The sequence below is a fragment of the Mytilus edulis genome, chromosome 5, assembly GCF_963676685.1.
Source record: "Mytilus edulis chromosome 5, xbMytEdul2.2, whole genome shotgun sequence".
In the NCBI taxonomy this organism is placed as follows: domain Eukaryota; kingdom Metazoa; phylum Mollusca; class Bivalvia; order Mytilida; family Mytilidae; genus Mytilus; species Mytilus edulis.
Genome location: NC_092348.1, coordinates 77,761,903 through 77,784,488, shown reverse-complemented (window position 1 = coordinate 77,784,488; position 22,586 = coordinate 77,761,903). Strand labels below are relative to the sequence as shown.

Here is a 22,586-nt window from a genome sequence, read left to right as displayed (position 1 = left end):
TATTTTTTTGTTTTCATTACATGATCCCTTTGGGATTTCATACCTCTCACTCCTTAAAAAATTTGTACTTCTTAGGCTAATAAACAAAAAAATTGAGGTAACAATCACACATTTATGAATGAAATGTGACAATAAATGAGTAATTGGTTGTTTTTGAAGTTGAAAGCATGAACTATCCATATAATAGTTTAGTGACTCAATGGAAGTATGACAGTTGTTATCAAGTAGTTCGTTTTTATGTAATTTTGGCGTTTGTTTTTATTGTACTTCAGTGTTCCTGTTGTTCCTTTGTTGTCCTGTTATAATTGATGTGTTTTCCTTGGTTTTAGTTTGTAACTCTGATTTGCTTTCTCTCAATCGAGTCAATTTTTGAACACCGGTATACTACTGTTGCCTATATTTAAGATCAGTCAACTGTAGATGTTCTCTTAACCTTTATTTCTAAGTAAAACTTAATATATAATTTTGATCACCTTATTTAGCTTAGCACAATTATAAAACTGTAAAATAAGGAACTTTATTTTCCTTTTCTTTATTATTTAACTGACAATGCGTTTTAACACGCGTTAACACTGTCTGATCGATTACTGTAGACGTAACATGAAAAAGAAAAATTATGACTTTAAGAAAAGTAAAATAGAGAACAAAACTACAAGTAGCTTTATCTAAACCTATTATGCACCAATATATGTTTGCCAAAACGTCACAATGAGACGACACCATTAAAGTTCAAACAACTTGTTGTGTAGACGATGGTGCCATGCTTCCTGATGCTTCATTTGTTTCCATCGGCGCTATTTTATTGTCCGCTTCAAATTTTCCTCTCTTTTGTCTCGCCAATAAATATTTTAAAGCAACAACAGATGCTGCAATGGCGACCACAGCACCAATAATACCACCTACTATAGCCCCTGTGTTATTATTAGATGTAGGTGCAATCCGGATTGCGTCTGTGGAGGAGGAGTTATCCGATTGCGTCGACATCGATGTCATAAGCAACGTAGGCGCCGAAGTCACTGGTAACGTTGATACTACAAAATCAAATTTGAAATATCATTACTAGGTATAATATTGTCAAGAATTCATACATAAATATACATCAATTTTTTTAAATGTACAAAAATAAGACTTTTGGCATTTACCTTATGGATGTCATACATAAGTTGATTGTTTTACATGATAAAATAACCCCAATACAATCCAAAATATTTATATAAAATACTATTCAATTTTAACCTGAGGTATTTTTTCTTCTTCTGGAACAATGGCACTTGTGTTTGATGCAAATGGATGCATGCGTACCGGTCCTTATAACCGATGTTTTGTTTTTTTGTTAAATATTATTCTGTCAAAACTCTATTTTTCACTAACCCGGTCATTCTACTTAATGTTTTCGAAAAATTCAACTTTACTGCACGTCTTTTTTTTCAGAAAGATATGATATATCAAAACTCAAAACCATAAAATTATTTAAAGTAATTGATACAAAAAGAAAAAAGACGGACAAACTATTTTTAAACACCTTTCTGATTAAAAAACCTTGATAAGAACAGTGTTAACTGTTTAGAAGAAATTAAACACACAACTCAACATTAGCCAGAATTTTAGAATTACCTAAATAAGTAGTCGTGGTATCCTCAACTGTAGATTCTTTCGTTGTCATACCAACTGTAGGTGTATCATATTTAGTTGTTCTTTCACTGGTTGTTGTTTCCTCTTTCACTGTAGTGTCATGACTAGTAGTAGTAACTGTTGACGTCTCTGTTGTGATAACTTTGTTGTCTGTTGTTTCAGTTGTCATTTGTTGTGCTGTTGTTGTTCCAATTGTTGTTTCAACCAATGCTGTCGTTGCTTCAGTGGTTTGCGCCTCTGAAATGATAGAAAATAAAAGATATTTCACCAACATGTCTGAACCTATATCTATAGATTTTCTCTAAGAGTTTTTTTTCTAAATGTACATACAGGAGCCTGTAATTCAGTGGTTGTCGTTTGTTTATATGTTACATATTTGTTTTTCGTTCATTTTTTTTACATAAATAAGGCCGTTAGTTTTCTCGTTTGAATTGTTTTACATTGTCTTATCGGGACCTATTATAGCTGACTATGCGGTATGGGCTTTGCTCATTGTTGAAGGGCGTACGGTGACCTATAGTTGTTAATGTCTGTGTTATTTTGGTCTTTTGTGGATAGTTGTCTCATTGGCAATCATACCACATATTCTTTTTTATATACAATTGAGATTGGAAATGGAGAATAGGTCACAACCCGACCAAAGACCAGAAGATCATCAATAGGTCTTAAATGCAGCGAGGAAATCCCGCACCCGGAGTTAGGCATCAAGTGACCCCTTAATAAAAAGTGTACTCGTTCAGAAAAAAATGGAACAGACCTGTTATGATTTTTTTTATGCTAAGTTATCAATTTTGTTCGCTACTAACCTGCACAATTAGTTACTACATAAAAGAGTTTTGTTTCTTTGAAAGTAAAGTAAAAACAAGAATATCAGCAGTGCATGAACGCCAAAAGTATACAACACAAATACATTATTAAAAGTTATATGAGTATACGAAACACATCATATGTTACTGTAAATCAACGCTTTAGAAATGAAGATGGCGGTCTAAATTAAAATCCATAGAATGTTTAAAAAATTTCAAAATGTGCTTTATATCATGCTTTTTATTGTAAGTATGATAAAAAGTATAAATCACCGGGCTTTTATTCATGCTATGAGTTTTGAGAAAATTGTCATACTTTGTATAGATTATGCATGAAAAACCAATTTTGTGTGAAAAAAAGAAAACTACACCATATAATTCAAGAAAAGATTTTGAGAAGATAACTCTAATAATATGCTTTCAGATAAGAAAAAAATGAAATGAGGCCATCATACTAGTTTTCCTGCTTCAAATTAAGATAGGTAAATTCACAACTCATTCTATTATCAAAATGACTTTTTATGACTTATATCCACTCATTTGGCAAAGTTGAAAAAAGTGAATCAAAACAAAAACATATATTTTTTTTGGTTTGTAAAATACAGCTGTAAATATGATAAAACACGTAATTTTGTATATAACCACGAAAAGTCTTACACAATAACTACATACTACTCTCAAAATACAAGATGAAGGAAGACAACCTTGCCAGTTTATTATGATATTTGAATACGTTCACCATTAGAAAACGTATGTCCTACTAATTTCACTTGGAAACATTTATACATATTTTTTTTTATTTTGTAAAATAGGGTTGCCAACTGTAGCAACACTCAGTTTAAAAAAACTACGAATTTTTGAAATTCTAAGACATTTCTACCTCAGGAAGAGATTGCCTTAGCCGTAATTGGCAAAACTTTAGGAATATTTGGTCCTCAATGATCGGCAACTTCGTATTTTATTAGGCATTTTTAATATGTTTAAATTCGAGCGTCAGTGATGAGTCTTTTGTATACGAAACGTGCGTCTTGCACAAATATACAATTTCAATCCAGGTATCTGTGATGAGTTTATTTATCAAATCTCCATTATTTTTGTAGTCATCTGAATCAATTTTTAACTTGATCTGGAAGCCGGACCCAAATCTAAATAAATCGGAATTAAAAGGAAATTCATTGACTACCATTTTGCATATTTTGATAAGAGAAACAAAACAATCATAGCACGTGGTGTTTGAAAATCTAAACCTAAAAAAAACCCACATACAACACCATGGCCAAAACAAACCAAAAGGAAAATAAAAATCAGCTACTGGTCATCAAAATAATACATATACACTATTAGATTGATTATAATATAAATCCTTATTTTAAACGGTGTTAACTAAGGTGGCATGGAAATGGTGTAAGCAGTGACACATATTTCCGAATAACCAAGCAAATTTATATGATGGCGACTTATTTTTTGCAAATTAGAACTCTCTCTTGGTCTTTGAAAGAAACACAAGCTGTTTGTATCGACTGAAAAATGGCATTCAATACGAAGGCGTTTCTTGTGTATAATTTGGAAATTAGTATTGCGATCATTGTCACTGAACTAGTATATATGTGTTTAGGGGCCAGTTGAAGGACGCCTCTGGGTGCGGGAATTTCTCGCTACATTGAAGACATGTTGGTGACCTTCTGCTATGGTCGGGTTGTTGTCTCTTTGACACATTCCCCATTTCCATTCTCAGTTTTCTTTTGCTGAACAGCGATTTCTATTCTACAATAAAGCGAACCATTTACCACTGCTTATAACCTGAATGTCTTTGTACGTGAAAAGTCGATTGAGTTGCTACCTTTTGATAATATTGGGGGGAAATCTGAATAATTAGTTCACCATTCTTTTTTTCACATTTACTCAATTACACATTCCAAAATGAAGAGATAATGAAAAATAAAAGGCTATATGCATTTGCTAACTATAAAAAAAAAAACTAACGCCACAAATTCCTTGCAGAAAATATACTGGTTAAATACAGTTGCATGCATCTACATGAAAAGAAAAGTACCTAAACTACTTGTGCTTCTATATATTATATTGGCTGTAGTTATTTTTAGAGTTACATCACTGTTTGTGGATACTTGTGAGCTTAACATATTTTGTGTTGTTGTTTCATCTCTTATTGTTGTTATTCCATATGTTACTGTTGTCTTATCTCTTGTTGTTGTTTCGGCTTGTGATGTTGCATCCTCACTTGTTGTTGCTTCCTCTTTTGTTGTTGCTTCAAATGGTGCTGTTGATTTCTCTGATGCTGTTGATTCATAATGTGTTGTTTGGTCCTCTTGAGTTGACGCTTCATTTTCTGTTGTTGATTCTGCACGAGTTGTAGCTTCATTTTGCGGCGATGTTGATGTCTCTTTTGTAGATGATTCTTCGTTTGTTGTAACCTGCTGAAATGTTGTAGAAAATTCTTGAGTTGTTGCCTCATTTTGTGTTGTTGCGTCATTTTGTGTTGTAGATTCTTTAGCTGTTGTTGCATATTGTTCCGTAGATGTTTCGAATATATTTGTTGTTATAGATTGACTCATTGTGGTGTATTGTTGTTCCGTTGTCAGTTCTTCTGTGGCAAAAGTCGATTCGAATGTTAAAGGAAATGTCACAGGCTCATTTGTCGTTGAAACTTCAAAAGACATCGTGTAATCCGTACTTACAAAATTTGTTGTTGCGTCACTTATCATTAACATGTTTTGTGTTGTCTGTGATTCAGATGTATCGGTTACGTCGTGAAAGGTTGAAAATTCTGTGGTGATGGATTCAGTTGCATCTGCTTCAGTAGTTATTGATTCTGAAAAGATCATTCACCCAACAAGGATTGTGCATTGTTATTAATTGTTAGAAATAAGATACACAAAGAGTTATTAGTATGTTAGTAAGATAATTTCAAACCATTAGAACATATCTTTGGCATTATGATTAATTTTCAATTTTTCGGAATTAAAAATGAGCATAGATGTTTCTTATATGGCCAAAATAATATTTCTCTTTTATTCCCTTGCCTTTCGGTTAACAGGAAAACATAAATATATTTACTCTAAGCCCCATCTTTATCCCCATCGGTACGTTTTGTTTTGTTAATGTAAACACCAGCGATGAAGTCCATTGGGAGTGTTTATGAAAAATGTTCGTGTTATTATGCATTAGTGCTTGTTTTACATGCTTATAAGAGACAGAAATTGGTACGTCTTTAACCATCAATGTTTTATCCGATTTGAACAAAGTCACTTGAAGCAGCACTATACAAATTTAGTAAGAAAATGTTTAAAAAACATTTTTTTTTAGATTGGAAGGTTGTGTTCCTTTATTACTTCGCAACTGTGCAATACGCCAAGAAAGGAAAAGAGTGTACACTATCACTGACGAATATCATTATATTATGTCATGTTGCTTTTTTTTTATTGCTATAATAAAATTAATTTTCCATTTTGTTCATATAAATGGAAACCATCTATATTTGAACTGTTTTCTGCAAACAACATAACCTTACCATATCAGATAGTAAGCAGCAACAAATCAACCAATCAAATATTAGTCAGAGTTCCTTGGATATCCTCTACCAAAAACAGTCAGTAGTTTTGAATTGATCTCTTTGATAATGATAAATGTCTTCGTATTTTGTGATTTTTAGCTTAAATCCTTTTAAGTTTTATCTCAATATGTTTTGTACTATTTTTTAAGGATGTAATTAGGTGAGGTTAGGTAAAATTTAAGAAATTAAGAAATTAAAATTGATACTATAAGCTGGTAGAGCATCAATTAAGGATAATGATAAGCTAAACATATTGATAAGTCATGGACCTCCTTTCCGAGATATTTGAGATTTAAAATATGGCGGGAAAAGGTTGACTCTGACTTTTACCTTATATTTGCATTGGTATTATTTGGGTCTCAAAACAAAAGAAAGAAAATCAAGAATCTTCTAAAATTTTGGTAAATGACCTTTCATGAGCTATTAAATCTTATATGAAAAAATAAATGGGTGTTATGGGGCAAAATATTTTACATTGTATTGTATGGAAAACACCAAGGAGTCCGAACATTTGACACAATTTCCAAAACCTCACCTAAGTACATCCTTAATAATTGAATTCTTTTCATTTTATAAGAAATTACAAAATGGTATATATACCCGAGGTGGAAAAAATAAACTCTAACACAAAAGTGATTTACGTATTTCAATTACCTGTGTTTAAGATAGGCGAAGGACAAAATTAAAAACAACAATAGTATACCGCTGTTCAAATAAAGGTATATTCATATCAATCGAATATTATGTTTGAACCATAGTGCTGATGTCAATGTATATTTGTTCTTTATAACATATGTCCCTTGGAAATTTTTTAACGAAAATAGAATAAGAATATTCTATAGAATATATTTTCATGAGATATAGATATAATAGAATTTAAAATATATCTTCCATTTGGACCAGTAAAAGGGGAAAAGGTATCGCATGAACGAAATATATCTAGACGATAGAGAGGAAGATTGAGAGCAAGTAGTCGGTGTGAGAGGACAACATATCCGTACCATGAATTATGATTTAAAACAATGTATATTTGTTCTGTTAAATCTTTGCATTTTCAAAATCAATAGTGACCGATCTTTTATTGTAACGGAGTGTTAACTTTGACAACAAATAAAAATACGATTTTGTTGGTTCAAACATTGATAAAAGCGGAATTGTGAAATAATATTTCGATATAAGCAGTCTGTTTGGTTATATTTTATAAAACTAATCCAAGATCATCTTTCATATATCATTGGCTTACATGTTAAAAGTTCTATGGATTTGATTACGTTTTATGCTCATCTGACCTTCACTTTTATCATTCGCTGAAGATGGGCTACATATGTTTAGCTATTAAAAAAAGTATGTCAACATTGTTTAAGGAATCAACGGAACCAAAGGAAAGATCCATATAGGTCACTTATTTAGCATGCAAAAAAAAATATTCTTATGTATACAAGTACGACTCTGATTTCATTATGTTTTAATCAATGACATGAAATAAAACATATGTAGAACATTCGTCGTTTTACGATTGCGCGTGCTTGCCTGTATTTTTCTATAATTATATTTATGATGATATCGAACAGCGGTATACTACTGTTGCTTTATATATCGATTAGTATAACAATCAATTCTTCAGAGGTCACCACCAAGGTTAATTAGATGGTGTGAAGTCGAAAATACATACAAAATGCTGAAACTATTATTTCGAACAGCGGTATACTACTGTTGCTTTTAATTGTATGCATTGTAAATTGAATGTTTTTTTTCCCTTTTTTAAATTTGAATATACGTATAAATTGATAGAAATCAAATATAAGAATTTGATATACATCAATGCCCATTAATTTAAAATCTAATGTCCTTTTAAAAGGAGTTTTAATCCATGTTAGACCTTTTGGACGGGTTGTATATAATTCAAAATCGTATTACTATGTTTTGTAATGAAAGTCGGGCTTCCTAGCGTGCGGTTGAAGGGACTAACAGATGAGCAGGAAAAAAAAGGGATACTCATTATGTGCAATAAGCTCCTCCTATATTTTAAAAACTTTTAAGGTCTAACACAAATAAATACATATAAATAGAATATTGACATTTTGTGACAAAAAGATCCACTAGTGACACTCGTATTAAAAAGGTTAAAAAGTAGAGTGAGCACCTCTTGGTATATAGATTCATTTCCTATATATTTTACTAACTTTCCGGAGGATGCAATTTCGTGATCTTCCCCCGGCTAAAATACAATTATTTATGACCAGTATAACACTTATAGTCCCCTAGGAGACCTTATTATACCTTGTAATTGATCTAAGGTATTATAGTCTGATTAATACCTACTCTGAATATATCTGGAATCTTTGTTTGCTTTGATTTCAGTGACTATGGTAAACAAGAGAGAATTCAATATAAATTGACATTTGACATTTTCTAAAGTGTTGTTTTCATTTTTCAAAGCAATTTGTGATTTTCCGTTACTAGTTTACCGTATTAATCAAAAAGCTAAGCCACACATATATGTAAAAAGCTAAGCCACACATATTATGTAAAAAGCTTAGCCACACATATTATGTAAAAAGCTAAGCCACGCTACAAGCAGACAATTTAAATGTGATGAAATGACATGGCAATTATCGTACTTTTCCAATTGCTAAACATAAAATTCCAAAGTGGCACACTATGTTAAGGTTAAAAATACAAATTTACATCGTATCTCGCATTCATCATCTTCCCCATCATACCCGCCGGCCCCTCACGCAATATACACTTTTCCCGTCTTACAATATCAACTGCAAAACGGTATCCGAATATTGGTAACGTGATCACTATACACTAACTGAGACGTTCTAAATAATAGAAAGCCTGTTTAAAAAATCTGGTTAAACATCAAATATGATAGTAAATTTTACTGTAAGCATTATGAATAGAATTAATGTTTTCATGCACTATCCACATATAAATAATCATCTGTCAATCTTAATGTGCAGTTTTTAGCTTTTTCCTAGGAGTTCGGTATTTTTGTTATTTTATTTTACTTTACTCGTAACACGTCTATGATAAGAAATACATCTATTAATCTCTTCTGTCTTTTCATAAAAAAAACCATCCCAATACTTAAATTATTTTGCTCAATCAACAGACCAAACACTTATGTAGTAAAAAGCTAAATTTCATTAACGGCAGAATCTCAATACACTGAACCACAGGTAGTCTTCGGAGGTTTATGCTTTATAGAAAGTATGCATTTTTATTTACAATTTGGGATGTAATCATAGTTAATTGTTGACCCTATACACATTTGAATATTCTTTGATTTTTATTTGGATCAAAGGGCTTAGAACGTTTCTACTTGGCAAAAAATGGTTTTGGATTGAACGTTCCTTATGACGCTGAATAAGGAAGAGATTTTAACGCACGAACATTTATCAAGTACCAAAGAACAACAAATAACTGAACTCCAATGCAATTTCAAAAAGGAAAAGTCCATAAAACTGATAAAATCAAATGCTGTCAACCAACTGAACAAGTAAAAAACAACTGCAATATTCCTAACTTGGTAGAGGCATTTTTCGACAAGCATGGTAGTTAAAAATCTTTATAGCTTGCAGAACCCCCAACTTGTATAACAGTTTTTTATAGTTTCATTATATTGACAAAATTGGGTTACAAACCCTAACAAATATATTAGAAAAATATGACAATCAGTCAAAACTGTGTAAGCATCCATCACAGACATACAACACAATCGACTTAAAATACAAATAAACATATACCAATTATGTACACATTAAAATGATAAAAACACCAAACAAGAAAGGTGATATAAATAGAACATTTTGAACTCTATTTTTCGTAGACGCAGTCATGGTAATCGTCATTATACATCAACTTCGTACTTTATTTGGGTTTTTGACATATTTTGATTCGAGCGTCTTTGTAGACGAAACGTTCGTCTGGTGTATATATAAAATTTCTATCCTACTTTTATAACAAATAGGTTGTTGTCTTCGTAGATGAAGCCCTAAACAACATCGTTTTATGTGTGTAAATCACATTATATATACTGCTAGATAAATGAATTGGATAATAACAATTCACTTGAAATTGAACATATACCCAACAGCACATACTACAAAGAAAATCCTGGATAATCACAGATTTGTTCTGTGTTTCTTTGGATTCCTAAACTACATAAGTGTACTAACAAGCAACGGTAAATTGCTGGGACTTCCAAGTGCTCAATGAAACCACTTTCTGAATTTTAAACATCAAAGTATCGGCAATCAAAGCCGGGTTTCAAAATTATTGTCAAACTATCTATTCTAAAGGTGGCGTTTATCAGATAAAAAAATTCCAAAGATCTTTACAGTGCACTCAATTTGTATTTTGCAATAGTATTGAAACATTAGATTTTTTCTACACTTTACAAATGTTCCCCATTCAAACCTAAAAAAACAAATTAAGAGGTGGTCCTTCTTAGCTTCATAAAATAGAATGACCAACTTAGATACAATTATCTTATATTAGGGATGAATAAATCCTTCTTTGTTAAAATAACTCTTATTCAAACAAAAAATTCTCTAAATTTCACATTTTCAAGATGGTTGACAAAATATTTGGTACGTTTGAAGGACGAGTTTTCCAACAAACAATCGGCTTTCCTTTAGAAACAACTATGCCCCTCTTCTTGTCGACTTATTCCTCTATTTATAATAGGCCCACTTTATATTGGATCTTCTTAGGAGGAAAACAAGTCAAATCACAAAAATTGCATAATCAAAAGCTGATTCAAATCATTGGTGACTTTGTTGAGTGCATCTTCTCATCTCACTTTAGGTAAGACAAATGATATACTAATACACCAGATACAGTCAGCAATACATATTGACTTACATTAAGAACAAGACAATGAGGGTCGGTTGAGAACAAAATTTTAAGACAAAAAATGATCATAGCTTCCAAATTGTAAATTGTTCGTTTCTATGTAGCAACATCCTAACAGCGTATACTTACTGAAATTATACTTCCCCGTAGATACAATATCCGGTGGTTATATTACCTATCATGGTTTTCTTAATAGGAGGTTGCTGCTTGTAATGAAGCTATTAAACTAGGTGTTTTGATAGGTGAAATTGAAATCATCCTGTGGTATTTGTTACGGCGGCCATCATGATTTGGTAAACCGTTATGGAAAATCCACAAATGATAACAGGTATGTTCCTAATGTCAAAACCAGAATTCCGTCCCCTTTTTCCGAATGTGACATACTGAAATAGACATATCATCGGGCGTGAACTAACGTTAGCAACACGACGGGTTCCACATGTTCAGTAGGATCTACATATTCTTCAAGAGAACCACAGTTTTGGTGGGGTTCGTGTTGCTCCGTCTTTAGTTTTTTATAATGTGTTTTGCGAACTATTGTTTTACTGTTTTTCTGTTTGTCTTTTATCTTTTTTAAGCCATGGCGTTGTCAGTTTATTTTTGACTAATGATTTTGAATGACCCTTTGTTATCGTTCGTCTCTCATTTAGTAACTGACCTAAAATTGAGTAACCAAGACACGCGTTGCACCTACAAAAATCTCATCCGTTAAAATCTCCATCAGACAATGACGGCATCAAATAAAGTTTTGACGTTGAAATATATACCATTTATAGTATACACTTCTCGATACGGTTACAATGAAGTAAATAGAAATAATTATTTAGTATTGTGTAAGTATACATACACTAGTCAGCAAAAGAAACGATACATGGCAATGTATTTTCCATATATAATGACATTAGAAACCGTGTGCCAAGGTAAAAGAAATTTGCCTAATTGTCTAATGTCTATACATTGTTAATTCCTTATTAAACCCTTGATTTAAGACAAATACGCGATTTTTGTTTTTTTGTTTTATTCTTTTTTTTAAACTCTTGTTATTTTTTGTCAAAGGCATTCAAAACTTTAAGTAGTACATAATTATCTCCACATTGAGCATACGTTTAACATCGGCACCTTTTTTCTTTCAAAATTTATGAAGAAATAACATTGATTTTATAAAATTTTTAAAATAGCTGAGGAGATAAGCGGGGGTTGTTTTGTTACAACATAGATAAATCTACAGGATTCCAAATATCTGACAAAAAGACGGACACACAAGTAGCAAACATCCTTCAAATGATATTTGAAAACCTCATGAAGCAATTAAAGGCACGTAAAATTTTCGTTTCATTTTTAAACTCTCTAAGAATATAGATGAATCAGTAGTATTGAATTCCATATCAGTAAAATTGAGAATGGAAAAGTTAAATGTATCAGAAAGACAACAACTCGACCAAAGAGCAGAAAAGTGTCGAAACGCCGATATTGACTTTCTTTGAAAAATCTACTTATTGCTTTTATATAGGTTTTTTCAATGCTTTATAGTCGGGTTGTTGTCTCTTTGACACATTCCCTATTTCCATTCTCAATTTTATCTTTCAAAACTAGTATTAGAATAATAAGTCGAAATAAACATTCTTTCCAAGATATTTCACATTTTAACATAAGTCATCTGATCTAACATGCTTTACAAAGCAACTAAGCAAACCAAGTCTTAGTTGTTGTACTTTTTTCGTGTACTGTAAGAGTAATTGGGGGATCTTATGGCATAAAGATTTTAAGGATTAATTGATATTCATTTTCGTGCAACCGAAGAATATTTCTGGATGAAATTTCATCAAGAACGCTCAATACAATTTTGTAATCCAAGTGTGAATAAGTTTTAAAAACATGAAGAGCCATATGACGAAATAAAACCTATATAAAGCCAAAATCAACTTAGGTCTAAGGGAGAAAGAGCCTTATTTTTCTTTCTTTATTTCAGAATTTAACAACAGAAAATTTAAGAAATGATTGTGAAAATTCCTTGTCATACTAAAGCACTGACTTCTGAGTTTAGGATATATTCGGAGACTAACGCTAACACTTCTTCAGCAATGATATTGACTTATATGAACATATATCTTTATTAATTTGCATGCGTCCGCAGCACATTTCTTGATATTTACACCTAGAAGCCAATGATGTTAATCGCATTAAGTATTATATGACCAAAAGTATATAAACAAAAATTAAAAAAAAAAGGTAAAGGAATATTCAGGTTATAGTTTCGGATATTTTACGGTGGTCACGGGAACATCTTTACAACGGATCGTCCGTATGGCAAATAATCGTCTGTTTTACAGACGTCTCTCAAACATCATTATGAAAGCTGCATAGTCACACTTTTATGTCTATTGTCGTTCTTGTCGTGCGTTCCGTTCGTCAGTAACTCATAAGTTGTAGTTAGGAGTAAGTTATGTTTCAAAATAAAAATTTACCCCAGATAGAGGAACCTGTAACACATTAGTAATTACATCAGATACGCTATATATGTATTTTTGTCGTATGTATGCATAGACAATTGTTTCGGTTTAGACAAAAAAAACCTATATATTCAGCATTTTAACGGTTTCCTTTCTATCTGAATGATTGGTCAATAATTAAACTAAACCTCTCTCTCTCTCATTATTTAGATCGTTCCGTTGATCAATGTATCATCATTTCCGTATTTGATTGTAAAATGTACCCCTTCAATCAACACAAATCAACATTAGATGATAGAAGATGACCTTTAAAAAGTGTAAGGTGTACCATTTTAGGTAGTTGCTTTGGTATTGATATACCAAGAAGATTTATTATTTGCTTTGGAAATAGTTTTGTTCGAAAGCGTTTGGTTAATGACATTCCAATTCGTGTTCACTAACATTGATAGTTAACTCTATTCACTACCTCCTTGTTATTCACTCAAATGTCAGTGAGTAAGTACTTACGTAATTTATATGGCACATTGTATTTATATATTATTTGTTGTTCAACTCCGTGATAGTACAGTAACAGTTTGGTAACCTAAACAAGTTTTGCAAAAACTGTTTTAACTGTAAATCTTAACAACACATGCTCAATTCACCAGTATGAACAATCTGTTAATGCTATTATTATTGTCCAATTGTGTCCTATTCCAGTTTACATGCAAAGCAGAAGCCACTTTACCTAGTCGATGCAATTGGTATTGCTTCTTTTCAGACTTCCAACGATTCCCTCACATGTGTTTACCTCGTTTTGTATTTTCTTTCCGGGCTTTTTCTAGTCTTGATGGACTTCGGTAAACAACTGTTGCCTCAAATAACGCATTATATGTCAACCGCCGAGGGATTGTATGTGTTGATGAAACGACAGGTAAACTGAATAAAAGAGGGGCTAAAGATACCAGAGGAACAGTCAATGGTATTCAATAAATGAAAATGAGGAGCAAATCCGACATATTTATCGGTTTTGTGATTGTTATCAGTATTTCAACTTACCATGTTACAGGATAATTGATTTCTTTCTATGCGAATTCGGATTTTTTTTTTAAATATGAGACAGAACTGACCATCATTTCGTAAACAAAGGGAAGCCGAACGGCAATTGAACTGGGAGTTGTAATTTGACAACAAATAAGGATATAGTGCTTCTATTTATATTCTCAGCTATAGTTATTGTTTTAACTAATAAATGGACTATATATACAATTTTTGTTTTGTCTGTATGCTGGATTTTTTTTACTCAAACGTATTGTCTTTACATCTTTGAATTTCCTTATCATTTCTTATATCTATATTGATATCAAAGGTATCAGGATTAAAATCTAGAACGACAGACGCGCGTTTCGTTTAAATAAGACTCATCAGTAACGGTCAGATCAAAATAGTTATAAAGCCTAACAAGTACAAAGTATATATTTATCCCATACATTTTGCAAAAACGTTTCGCGTAATCTTTAAATTGATGACTTCATGTCTGATTCGCCGGATTGCAAATGTACCAGTTACCGTTGAAATATAACGTTATAACCGCTGACCTTAACATGACCAACAAGTTCGTCTATAAAATGATTAAACCAATGTTCCAAAATACAAAATTCACCAAAATTCACACACTAAAAATTCTAAAGTATTGCGTCAATGATTAAAGTAGGCAATTTGTAAAATTTGAAATGAAAATATAGAAACTCTTCCTGAATGCGTTGGCGGTACTAGGTCAATACAATACTAGGTAAAAACTAGGGATGTCAAAAGATCTGAAATTTAATACTCGGATACTCGGTCATAATACTCGAGTACTCGCAAGTACTCGGATGAATCTTAAACGTCTATTGAAAAGTTTAAGTTAGATTTTAGGTGGGATGCAGTGCTTTTGTTATTACTTTTCATAAACACATTGACGAAATACAAACGTACTACAAACATAGCTTGCTCCTCTGTTTTTTGTGTCAATGAAACAATAAATAAACGACTGCCGTTTTTACAAATAACCTATCACAATAGCAATTATTGTTTGTTTACGTGTTTATGAACCAAATTTCAATAAAATCAAAATATTTTATATGCAAAAATCAAAAATATTTGCATTTTAAGTCCGACAAAGTAGACAATATATTTAGCATCTGTTCCTGATGAGTTGGTATTTTTTATAACACGACTTGTCTATTTAAAATTTGTCAACAAAAATTATGATATTGGACTTCAAATTACTTGTGCTTTTTCGTGTTGCTCAGTATTACTTTTTCTGTGTTTTTTTTTTTGCACTATCGTTTGTCTGATTTTCTTTTTTTTTCTTTAGCCATGAAGGAGAAATTTCAACAGAACTAAAATTGAGTGGAAATGTGAAGAGAACTACCTCAAGATGTATAAAAAGCAAACGAGTATCCGAGTACTAAAACTGTACTCGAGTACTCGGTCTTCCGAGCGAGTACCCGAGTACTCGAGTACTCGTTGCCATCCCTAGTAAAAACTAAAAACAAAGAGTTAAAAGTCATACTACTATCTGTCGTCAAAGAACAAAACGAAGCTGGACACACGTTTTACCTCTATTGTGTATACTTGTAAGATGCAGATCTCTTAGATCTAATTTATGTTTCTTCGGAGTTAAAAGGATGATGAAAATGATATTCCTTCATTGTGATAAATATCCACATTTGATGAGTGTCTCAACGTCATATTGCTGGTCTGAAAAATGTTCAGTGGACTTCTTTCCAAATGACGCACATCTCTTCTATCAGATTACAACCCAGGCTACACATTTATCAACCTTTCAAGTAGCGGTATCATTTAAATGTGGGTACGACAGTAGATGCATTTTAAGTCCCCCCCCCTTTATGCAAAAGTACAACAATATTCTCTTTCTAAACCCTTTACACGAGTATTGTTCATTCCAAATTTAAAGACAGATCAAGAATCATTTCAACTTAGTTCATGTAGTTTTCGTGTCAGAAAAGGGAATGACAGATACAAATAACTTGTTGAAAACGGAGCAAATCGTAACTTTAATAGAACCTCTCTGTTTTGAATTAAAGCTTCACAGAATCTCAAATCTCTTAATGCTGGATATCTCATGGAAAACGTGTATGTTGTGTTTGCAGTGCGTGTTTTTTTTTAAAAGTCAACTTTGTAACAAAATGCTGGCTTCCCATTTCCGTTGTTTACTTTTTATTCTGCATACAAAATAATCTACCTTCAAGTATGATATTAAATGGACTGCATTTTCCATTCTAATTACGTAGACAGTGGGATAGGAACTGTTTATTCTTCTGCAGCATTTGTGGTTATCCCCGATTAATGATGCAGATTGTGATGCGCAGTCTATTTCGCTCTGTGTTGGTTTTTATAATATTTTTTTATTTAACATTCATATATGTTGAACTTAAATGTAATATAAAAGTTGATATTCTCTCTCTCTCTCTTTCTATTCAATATTACAACAATAATAAATATCTATACAACAAATATAACTTGATAAAATGCAAATATTTACGCAAATGTTGCATTATGTAATTAAGATAAGATATTTACCATGTAATAAAGAATTATGAATAATGTAATACATGAAAGGAGTAGATTCAGTAGGACCCCTTTTTGGCCCCAAAATATAGCAGTTTTACAAAATTGTTAAATGTAAACCTTTAGTTATTTATTGGACAGTAGAATGCTTCTGCTACATAAATATGGGCTGTTTTTGACAATACAATGCACATATATCCGGTACTAGCACCATTAAGTCATGCTAAATTACTGAAATCCTCATAATTCTAGCATTTTAGTTAAATTTTAGACGGTTTTCGTGTAAAACGAAAGTGGCCGCATTCGTGTTCATCCTTAATATTGAAATGTAAGTTGTATTTTATGATAATACATAACATATATAAAAGTCGAGGATGAACACGGATGCGGCCACTTTCATTTTTACCAAAAACCATCTGAAAAGTGACATTTTTCGGCATATTAGGTAGATTTTTCATATTTGAGTAGGAATCGGATCGTTTTTAATGACTAAATCTGTTAAAATCTTTCACATAAACTAATTAATTCAAATAAAATAAACACTTTAGTGTTTAAAAAGTGGTCAAAATCTTTCGTCAGACGAACCTGAAATTTGAGGCCAAAACCGGTCCTTACCGGACCTACTCCTTTCCACAAAACCTTCAAGTATATTTCCGTCAAATGAGAAAAGCATACGGATACAAAGAATAAAACAAGTCAAATTATTATCATAAATTTTTGAAACGCATTTTACGGAGTACATATCTTAATGTTTCCCTCACACATACTAGTCGATAATTTTTGAATAGGTAAAACATCAGAATATAACTAACACTACACAATAAATTGTCCGTATCATACTTCTTCCCAAGGTGAGCTTTTCAATTCAAAAGGGGCTTACAACTTACTGCTCTGTTTCATTTGAAGACTACTATATAGATCAATGTGATGTGTAGAGGTGGGAGGAGTGTTACCAGAGGAAAGATTCGTCTCAAAATGATTGATCTGTCCTTGTGACTGTCCGTCATACTTTCCGTTTTTCTTTAGTGTATATTTACAAATGAAAATTGTTATTATTACAGCTACAAATGCAGCCACAGAGCCCCCAATAATAGCAGGAATGTTATCATCAACCGAATCCTGCCCACCTACAACAACAACTGTTGAGGAAGATTGTCCTGTTGGTGATGATGATGGAGCTGGACTTGATGAGGTGACATTAGGACCTGTCAAATAAGGAAACAATTTTAGAATGTAAAATAATTGGTTCAACTGAGAGGGTTTTGGAATACTTAGTAAACAGGAAAGGTGATGACAGTGATTGATAAAGATGGGTTGCAGCTTGGATTAAGGAAGGACTCCAGCTTGGGTGAAGAAGGGATATCAGCTTGGATGAAGACGGGATTTCAGCTTGAATTAAGACGGGATATCAGCTAGGATGAAGAAGTGATGAATTTCAGGTGGATTATAAAGGTTTTTTTTGCTTGGAGTAAGAAGGGATTTTAGCTTGAGTTAAGAAGGCGTTTTAGCTTGGATGAAGAAGGGATAAAAGCTTGGATTAAGAAAGGATATCAGCTTGGATTAATGAGGAATTTCAGCTTGGATTGAGATAGATATCAGTTGGATACAAATTAGATATGGGTGGCTCATACAAACCTAGGAGGAAGGTGTAAAGAGGTTTCGTCTTAAATTGATAAAGATGGAACAATGCATAGAAATGATTGTGAGTCTGAACTGTTTAAGATGAGTGGTTCATACAAAATAGTAGGAAGGTATTGAAGATATTTCGGGTAAAATTGGGAAAGGTGGAGTAAATACATATGCATAGAAAAAAATGGTTGGGTTAAAATATATAAGATTAAATAATACTAAAACTCTTCCAATCTGTTTTGTACCTTTGTTTTATAAGAGTAACACATTATTACATTCTTTATTTTACTCTGGTTTAATCGGTTAATCACATACTATCGTCGATATATTGAAGATGGGAAATATTGTATCTCAGATATATTTGATGCGTCTCAAATATTCAAATGTCAAACAAGTTAAGTTCAAATCAGCCTACTTTTTTTCTTTTGCTTCAATATACTTGAAGTGTTAGATATTTAATTATGCTATTGGATATTGCATTTTTAGGTTTGTGAAAATTAAAACTGATGAAATTTAATATGTTCAGTTTTAATTCCCTTATTATAATATGCTAGATATGTCCTGTACTTTGATGAGAAATACGTTTATGTTTTTGTTTTGCAATGGTCGTACATGTCGTTTATTCTAGGAAATTTCATTTTGTAAATCGAATTATATGTCTTGCGTTCTCGAACAAACTGTAACGTTCGATCATAACTTTCATTATATCAAGAATGTATCTTTATTTGTCATATCTATGATAAATTGTTGAAAAAATCGGTAATGGTCGTATCATATTTTTATTCATGAACAAGTCTGTAATGGTCGAATTGTCCATGTATTATATCTGATATGGTCGTATCTGGCAATTGTTCCAGATTATACTGTTTAATGGCGTATCTTTCAGATTTTGTGAATAGATACGCAACCTACGGTTTTATATTTGTCATTCAGAAGAGAAAATACTTTTTTACTTTCGTTTACAGCAATAATCATAAAAAGAACAACAAAAACATAAGCGGGTAGGGTTATAGATATATTCTGATGGTAGAATTGCTACATTGGGAAAGCATATATATACAACACAGACTAATGCTATAGCAGTTGAAGGAAGCAGCAGCATATTTATCATAATGCTTTTAATTTATTCGTAATGCATGTAATAGAAGCAACAACGAAATTCCCAAAATCCTATTCTTTATAATGCTAAAGATATAAAGAAGGCTTTGAAGTCTACTGTAACGCGAATGTGTCAAAAAATATAAAGCAAATATTGTTAAATTGCTGTATAAAGTGTCTTATGCATTTCAATTAACTCTTAAGCTTATTTCTTAAATAATGATCGCTACTTTCTAAAATTTGGCTACTTTGAGCTGTTCATATTTCCATTTCCATAACTTATTCAAAACGATAACAGCTTATTTTGCTTTAAAAAAAAGTATTTAAATAATCAAAGACACTTTTATTCATTTTTTTCCAAAGTCATTATTTAATACGTTATTTTTCGGGATTATAATGACAACTTACCTATTATAATATTGATAGCAGACGAATCGTTAAACAGTCGTCCATCAACCATGTTTTCAATCACACAAATGTATTCGCCGCCATTTTCTACAATGACATCATTGATAACATATGACGACGTATTTGACAGAATCGTATCGTTGGCCTCTCTGTACCAGGTATATTTTGGAATCGGATTCCCAGCACCCCAACATGTTAGCGTAATAGGATCTGATCCCTCAATGTAGGATGGTTGATCTGGACTTGTTGTGATTACAGGTTCACGTGCACGGTCTGCAAATATAGATATAGGAAATGTCAGGAATATGACAGTAGTTTTCCATTCAATAAATGTATTTGAGCTTTAGCATTTGCCATTCTATAAATGACTTTCCGTTTGTTTTGAATTTCCTTGGAGTCCGGTACTTTTGCTATTCTTCGTTTAACTTGTCAATGCATAAAATACGAAACTCCCTAATTTAATTTAAAAGTGAGTGTGAGGTCTGTCATATTTTTCTTATAAACTCGCTTTAAAGTAGGATCTAGTAACTTACTGTACAACATTATATCTGAATGACTCAGGTCATTTAGGATATTGTCTGATTTAGTGTACAGACCTTTTTGATGGTGCTTGCTGAAACGTCTGTTCTAAAGTCCCAACAAGTTTACCAAAGACAGATTCAAACGCCATATTCATGGCGTTGTCAGTTCATTTTCGACTTATGAATTTGGATGTCCCTTTGGTATTTTTCGCCTCTCTTTTTTATAGCAATCTCGGATTATTGGGAATTTGGTATTGCATGCTGCCCGATTTTTAATAGTCTTTAATAAAACCATGCCAGACTATTTTAGACTTTCAGGGTGAATATAGTAGAGCTAGACAGTGTCTAATGTTGAAGACAATAGATTGACTCCACGATGTATTTGTGAGTTTCATGCCGCAGAAATTTTAAAAATTAACCAACACTGTCCTTAATCATGACAGTAACAGCAAAATCAAAATCATTTCTTCAAATACAGGCAGTTATAGCACATGTTTTCTTGTTCAATTAAAAGTTGAAATGCAAATGTATGTCAAATAAAAAGATTAAAACAAGATCCCACGCGTTGTGGTACTAAGCATAACCTCACTCGTAATTCAAAGTAAAGTATAAGCACATGAGAATACAGTATGACTTACAGAGAACACTGAGGATAGATGTTTGTTGAAAAACATCTCCATATTCCTGTTTGATTACACAGCGAATTAAGGACCTATCATCTTCACTTTCCATTGCTATGGTAACGCTGCTGGTGCCGTTGTTTGTACAGTTTACCAGTCCAGTTGTTACTGTGGTCGGTTCGTCCGCATATGTTGTTGGAAAGAAACCAATCATACGATACTTCTCCCAAATAAATGTTCCTGGAGGATTTCCAACATTTCCTGAACAGGTGAAGGTCACATTTTGACCCTCAATAATGCTACCGTTGACCCCGGTAATCAAAGGGGACTCTGCTGGTTTTTCTGCAGCAGCTGAAAAAAATAATCATAAACAGTTTTACAAACATTATAAAACAATAATAAAAATGATCATATACTCTTTCTTATATTGTTTGATTTTGAAAAACATTCTTATAATTACATTTTTGTCATTTTTTTAATATTGACTTTATATTAAGATTATTAATTTTCTGAAATACCCTAGCTATTGCTCTAAAAAAAAACAATTTCTATGTCAATAACCTGAGAGAACGGTCTCTAACACACCTTGTCCTTTAAACTACTATATTATATACTTACCCCTAACAGTAAGGTTTGTTGAAGCAAACGGTAAAGGTGATGGGGCTTCGCCTGTAGCACCATCTTGATAGTTAATTTCACATTGGTAGTCATTTTCATCTTCACAAGCAACCTCGTCAAAAGTCATCGTTGCAGTGGTCGATACAAAAGTTGGATTTGTCAGGGTAACCCTACCTACCAAGTAAAATCCATCGGTTAATATAAGTGGTGAAGCTCCAATGTTTGGTGGTGAAAAGGACACTATGTTTCTAAATGCTCCACGAATGAACGCTTTAAAATTAATAAGGAACAGCACATCCCCAGTATCTGCATCATAAGAACAGTTCAACTGTACACTTGAAGGACCTAGAAGACCTAGGATATTCTGGTTCATAGTAATATTCAGTGCAGATGAACCTGTGAATAGAAACAAAACAACAATTAAGGTGTATAGAACATAAATAAAGAAGGCAAAAGTTAAAAGTTTTTGAAAACTGAATGCTTTTTGATGCCAAATGAAAAAATACGATTCATTTTTGTTTATAAAGCATTTGCTAGTAACCTATTTCATATGTATTTTTTTTCTATTTTTTATCATATAAACGCTAAGGAGTCAATGAGACAAATATCCACAAGAGATCAAAGGACGTATAATTTACGTAATGTTATGTCACCGTGTGCATATGGCCTTTTCATCTTTAAAATGCTCCAGCATGAAAAAACAATTCAGACCAGAAACTGACTTAATTTATATCAATACAATTTTTAGAATACAAAAAAATAGACATGAACCACAACCATTGAATTACAGGCTCTTCTCATTAGTTATAAGC

The 22,586-nt window shown here is 32.2% G+C and overlaps 1 protein-coding gene across 2 annotated transcripts; it reads right to left on the bottom strand.

Annotated features, from left to right (window-relative positions):
• Positions 1-419: 419 nt before the first annotated feature.
• LOC139524499 (cell adhesion molecule 3-like) lies at positions 420-22,184 on the bottom strand. 2 transcript variants are annotated; one of them, XM_071319298.1, is made up of 5 exons: positions 21,775-22,184; positions 21,175-21,507; positions 20,016-20,288; positions 1,615-1,869; positions 420-1,031 (listed from the first exon to the last, which is right to left on the bottom strand). In XM_071319298.1, the coding sequence occupies exons 1-5, from the start codon at positions 22,145-22,147 to the stop codon at positions 730-732; spliced, it is 1,536 nt and encodes a 511-aa protein (XP_071175399.1). In that variant the 5' UTR covers positions 22,148-22,184; the 3' UTR covers positions 420-729. The 2 variants fall into 2 exon arrangements, with proteins under 2 accessions (XP_071175399.1, XP_071175400.1); XM_071319299.1 differs by lacking the exons at positions 420-1,031; positions 1,615-1,869 and adding an exon at positions 17,493-18,085.
• Between the last annotated feature and the right edge of the window lie 402 nt (positions 22,185-22,586).